Source organism: Helianthus annuus, chromosome 15, assembly GCF_002127325.2.
Source record: "Helianthus annuus cultivar XRQ/B chromosome 15, HanXRQr2.0-SUNRISE, whole genome shotgun sequence".
Lineage (NCBI taxonomy): Eukaryota > Viridiplantae > Streptophyta > Magnoliopsida > Asterales > Asteraceae > Helianthus > Helianthus annuus.
This window is the reverse complement of record NC_035447.2, coordinates 35,848,631-35,854,584: the sequence shown is the minus strand read 5'-3', so window position 1 is coordinate 35,854,584 and position 5,954 is coordinate 35,848,631. Positions and strand designations below refer to the sequence as shown.

Sequence of the window (5,954 nt, the reverse complement as noted above, 5' to 3'; positions counted from 1 at the left end):
ACATGGACATGGTTCAAAGATTGTGCAAGATGTGCAGTGTTTTGAACATTAGGTCCAAGGGTATTTTGGGAGTTTTGGTAAAAGTGTTGTTGATTGCTAGATTGAGGTCTTTGTTTTGGATAGGTTATCATAGGTTCAGAATTACTTATCTGACTTCTACACTCCCTAGCAAAATGACTCAATCTATTACACTTATAACATTTTATCTTAGATTTATCCAACCCTACCCTTGACCTACCATGTAACCATGGATACTTCCTACCAGCTCTTTTGTAGAAATTGTTTTTTTTTTATCACTGAGTAGAGCCAATTGATGCAAGATGTCCATTTCCTCTAAGTAAATGGGATCAATGTGTCGTAGATCATCAAGAACAAAAGACAGGTTATCAAGACTTTGACCATCACCATTTGCTATAAGAGCAAAGTTTGGAGAGTATTGATCAGAGATAATCCCAGTGGATATGTCAATATAATAATCATAACCCTGATCATTTATTGTTCCAGATGATGATGATTCTTGACTCAAAAGTGTTGTGCTGCCAAAACTCCTAAAAAGTGTAAGAAGTCTATATAGACAATGTGTTTTAAATTTTAGGTTGGTGTTTTCGATTCTTTTGGCATGGTATTACATAGAAAAACACAAAACGTAGCAATTTAAAACACAATGAAATGTATTCTAGGCATGAAAATTAAAACACAATGCCAAGAATACATTTTATGGTGTTTTAATTGTTATGTTTTGTGTTTTTCTATGTAATACAATGCCAAAAGAATCTATAACATAATGCCTAAAATTTAAAACACAATGCCTATACAGACCTCTTAACACTTTTTAGGAGTTTTGGACTTTGTAGCCAAACCTTACCCCTATACCATTTTATTTTGATTAATTTAAGAGTTGACCAGTCATAATTTTTAAAACTTCAAAAGTACATGCATTTTAGACAAGTTTAAGGACTTTAATATACAAAAATTGGTTTAATGGCTTTTTCGTGTATTTTTATAAGTCGAGGGACTTTAATATATAAAAACAAGGTTGAGAGACTTTTCCGTGAAAAATAAGAAAGCATATTGGTTTTTTATGATATTAACCCTTTAACTTAAATGGTTTTCATTAATCATTTACCCCTCCATCTGTTCCAATTGGCCTACCAATGCGGTCCAGCTCAGCATTAATGTCATCAATATTCTTATTAATCAATGCAACTATGCTTGGAATCTTCTGTCTGATAACACTCTCTAAATGCTGATGAGGAGAAACAAGAAAGAAATCAGAAACTTAGCAAACCATATGATGAAGAAAACTGTAATCAACTAAACAAGTACCCGGGATAAAAGCTTTGCAAGATATACTGAACCCATTTTAGGTGCCAGATGCCCATAATCAGGGCTACTTTCAAAATATTCTTGCTCCTTTCTTCGAGCAGCCATCATATCAACATTCTTGTTAATATCTGCTTGTGAACGATTCACTATTCCGACCCATGGATGTTGAAGCCTGTAGGATCTTCCCTCAAGAACCTGTCATTATAATATTATATTGTGGGAATGTTTTAATCTTTAAACGGTTACCTAATAATTCTAGCAAATAAGCAACCAGGGGTGCAAACGAGCCGAGCCGCTCGAGAAAAAAGCTCGAAACGAGCCTAGCCTTATCAAGCCCGAGCTCGAGCCTGACAAGTGAAGCTCGTCAGGCTCGTCAAACCTTGGTGTAATATTAGTTTTATTAATATTTAATAACATTTACAACCCCTTATTTAAAATTGTTTAGTAAACGAGCTGAGCCGAGCCGAGTTTATTTGAACTTGTTTACGAGCTGAGCCCAAACCTAAAAATAAGCTTTCGTCAGGCTCGTCAAACCTTGGTGTAATATTAGTTTTATTAATATTTAATAACTAACATTTACAATCCCTTATTTAAAATTGTTTAGTAAACGAGCTGAGCCGAGCCGAGTTTATTTGAACTTGTTTACGAGCTGAGCCCAAACCTAAAAATAAGCTTATTTAGTAAACGAGCCCGAGCACAAGCTTCATTTATCGAGTTCGTGAGCCTAAATGAGTCTATTATTTATATTATTTTTACTAAATATATTAACTAATAGAGTAATAGATAATAAACGAGCCAAGCTGAGCCAAGCCGAGCCAAGCTCGGGCTCAGCTCGTTTGCACCCCTATAAGCAACCAAATATGCATTGTATCAAAGCGAAAAAATATGTCTAGAAAACTCATGAGAATATAAAACCCATACATCCAGACAGTTGGTTCCTTTATCCATGAGATCGAGTTTAGTTACCACTCCAAACGTTCGTTCACCTACAAAATAATGTATAATTTAGCGTTAGTTACAGATATTATTATTAGGGTTTAGTTGTACACAGTCTATGGGATGGGCTTTTCTAGGTTTCGTATCTTGTATATTTTGAGGGTTCTGCCTCCATCGTAACCATTCAGATAATTCCAATCTAGTTTACAATTAGTATTAGGGCTACAAACCGAACGAACATGAACGTGTTCGTTTGTTAAAAAAATACATGTGTTCACGGACTATTCATGAACACTTACCGAACGAGATTTTATGTTCGTGTTCGTTCGTTAAGGAAATGAACGTGTTGATGTTCGCTTGTTAATTCTAGGTAACGAACACAAACTAATGTTCATTAACACAAATAAGCATTCATGAACAGAATATATAATACACTAATACTTATTTAATATTTTATTTATCGGAATTTGAAGTATTTAAATAAAATATAAAAAGTTAAAAACAAAAATGAAATATCGAACATAAATGAACACGTTATCGAACATTAACAAAACAAACGCAATTTCTTGTTCGTGTTCATTCATTCATTAAACGAACAAACACAAACAAACTTCCTGCCGAACGATTCACGAACTGTTCTCTAAACATTTGGTTCATTTGCAGCCCTAATTAGTATATTAACTTAAGAATCATGAAGAAGCTGACTTAACGACCGTAGAATACCTGTAGGATCAACTTCTCTGGCAAGCTTTATAGCATCGGACGTGGCAATGTCTTGATTAGCAGGAGAAATTGCTAAAATAATACAATTTGGCTACAGGAACAACATTATATTATTAGATGAATAACTAATTGTATGTCAGAAACGATACCAGTTATGTTAAAAGCAAATATTCACACAACACATACACATTATGCTAAAATAACATTTGGCGTAAGTTCCGTTACCTTCTCGACGTAAGAACGGACCATATTTTCAATATCCTCAACAATTGATTCTGGCTGTCCCTCTGCAAAAGCCGACAGCGTCGTTACATTGCATAAGTTAAAGTTGTCATGGTATAACACACGAGGCTGGATAAATTAACTAATACTTGAATAATAGTAAATTCTCACCTACAGCAACTTTTGTTAACCCAGGAAGATCTATGAGAGTCAGGTTCACAACTGTAAAACAAATATAAGGCACTTAATGTTGATATATCCCAAACAAATCATCCACCAAGATTGTGAACATGTCGCTGACTACACATGTCAAAAGTCAAACATTGCACTAAAAAGTGCAGTGAACCCATAAAGAAACTTCAAAAACTGTAAAAATAAACACTTATGGTTCAAGAAGAGGTTGAGTGTACAATTGCTATTCTTTATCATAAATAATATTCAAATTGATGAAAATTTATATGAATGTATATATGAATATATGATTGTGAAGTAAGTAACAACCACTGAAAGTGATAGTACCATTTGGAGAATAAATGCTAAGGTGAATTGGACGGTTAGAGATGGCTTTTGACCTCCCAGTAACACGCTCGGTTTCATCTTCAATCTCCTTACGCACGGCAGCTGCGCTAGGAGAAACAAATAATTAGTGATCTGACATATGAAATTATGAACTGATATATTTATTCAAGGTGACACGCATATTGGAGCAAAGCATTTACATGATGATATGTAGTAGAACTATTATCATGGAGAAACATGATATTTCATTGTAATAACTATTTAGACAGATGTTACATCTTTAGGCGCTCTTCTTTCACCTAAATTATGATAAAATCAAGCAAATGAATACGTAAGATTAGCATTTCATCCAACGATAAAGACAATCGAACAGTATCAGTGATATCTTTAATTCTCACTGACGTTTCTGGGTTTTGTGTTCAAATTGCTGGACCCTCACTCTTTATCTTTTCTGTGTATTTCCGTTCTAATAGTATTGCTATTACAAGATGATTGTTATATTATACAATTGTTCATGCTATGTGAACCAACAATAATCTATCAATAATCAGTTAATGACACTAGTACCTAACACCAAAGAAACTTGGCAAAAAGTTAAAATCAAGTATTTCTAATTACCATACCAAAATCAGTGAACTTCTTCCTTGGAGCATGAAGAAATTCTGCATACTCAGTCCCCCTCTCTATCTTATGCAGCTGCAATACCAATGGCCTCCTTGTAACAATACCTTACATTCAACAAAATATCCACAAAATAAGAATAAATGAAGTTAAAAACATCATACATGTATTTATAAACGCACTCCTACATGAAATCCAATAAGTGCACTAAAATCTGTATACAGAATCATCATACATGTTTATAACCACACTCCTACGTCAAATTTAATAGTCCACTAAAAACCTTTATATACACTCCTACATCAAATTTAATAGTCCACTAAAAACCTGTATATAGAATCATCATACATGTTATAAACGCACTCCTACATCAAAACCAATAAGTCCACTAAAATATGTATTTAAAGTCATAGTATGTGTTTATAAACGCACTCCAATATGAAATCCAATAAGTGCACTAGAAATCAGTATATAGAATCACATATATGTTTATAAATACACGATTACACTCCTACATGAAATCCAATAAGTGCACTAACAATCTGTATTTCTAATCATCTTATATGCTTATAAATGCACTCCTACACGAAATCCAATAAGTCCACTAAAAATCTGTATATAGAACCATCATATATGTTTATAAAGGCATTCCTACATCAAAACTAATAAGTGCACTAAGAATTGGTACATAGAATCATCATATATGATATATGTTTACAAACGCATACATAAAATCCAATAAGTGCACTGCAAATCTGTACATAGAAATCATCATACATGTTTATAAACGCACTCCTACATCAAATCCAATAACTGCACTAAAAATCTGTATACAGAACCATCATACATGTTCATAAACACACTCCTACATCAAATCTAACAAAAACATCAAAAATCAACACACATAATCACCAAACATACCAGATCCACGGGGCAGGAAATCTCTACCGACAACGCTCTCCAATACAGACGATTTCCCGGAGCTCTAGATCCAATTCACCAGAAAATCATCACTGTTAGGTCAACAAAACGAAAACCTAACAAACGAGCATAATAACGGTAACCTCACCTGACCACCAACAACGGCGACAGTAGGCAGAGCTTCCCAAAGCGACATACCTTCGCCGCCGTGATCTCCTAACACAGTGCACGCCATCTGTATCCGGTTCACGAGCCCGATCAAGCTCTCCATTGTCGCCATTGTAGATTTGAATCTCCGGTGAGAGATTGATGATCGGTGAGGAAAATGTAGGTTGAATTTGAAGGAGATTTGAGTAGATGAAGGTGTGATTTGGGGATTTAGGGTTTGGAATCAGATGCCAGATGCAGATTTGAATGAAAAAACGGTTGAGAGAGATGAAGGTGTTTGTTATAAAGTTAGATCTAGTGAGCACGTCTCTATCAGTGCCGACGTTTTAACGTGTGATGCAACGTCGTTGAAGTTTTTTAAATTTTGAAGTTTTAGTATAATAATTTTGCATATATTCTCTTCGGTTATCATCGACCGCTCTATACGCGAAACTATTGGAGTATCATCGGGCTATCAACGAAACCACCCGATCATATCTATCTCCACTAGGCAATAATGCTTATACACCAATTTAGAA

The 5,954-nt window shown here is 34.5% G+C and overlaps 1 protein-coding gene across 1 annotated transcript; it reads right to left on the bottom strand.

The window, feature by feature from the left end:
• Positions 1-973: 973 nt before the first annotated feature.
• LOC110911690 (dynamin-related protein 1C) lies at positions 974-5,734 on the bottom strand. The gene is made up of 10 exons (XM_022156320.2): positions 5,417-5,734; positions 5,269-5,332; positions 4,350-4,454; positions 3,727-3,828; positions 3,379-3,429; positions 3,211-3,272; positions 2,986-3,076; positions 2,248-2,312; positions 1,327-1,521; positions 974-1,246 (listed from the first exon to the last, which is right to left on the bottom strand). The coding sequence occupies exons 1-10, from the start codon at positions 5,546-5,548 to the stop codon at positions 1,115-1,117; spliced, it is 999 nt and encodes a 332-aa protein (XP_022012012.1). The 5' UTR covers positions 5,549-5,734; the 3' UTR covers positions 974-1,114.
• Positions 5,735-5,954: the final 220 nt, after the last annotated feature.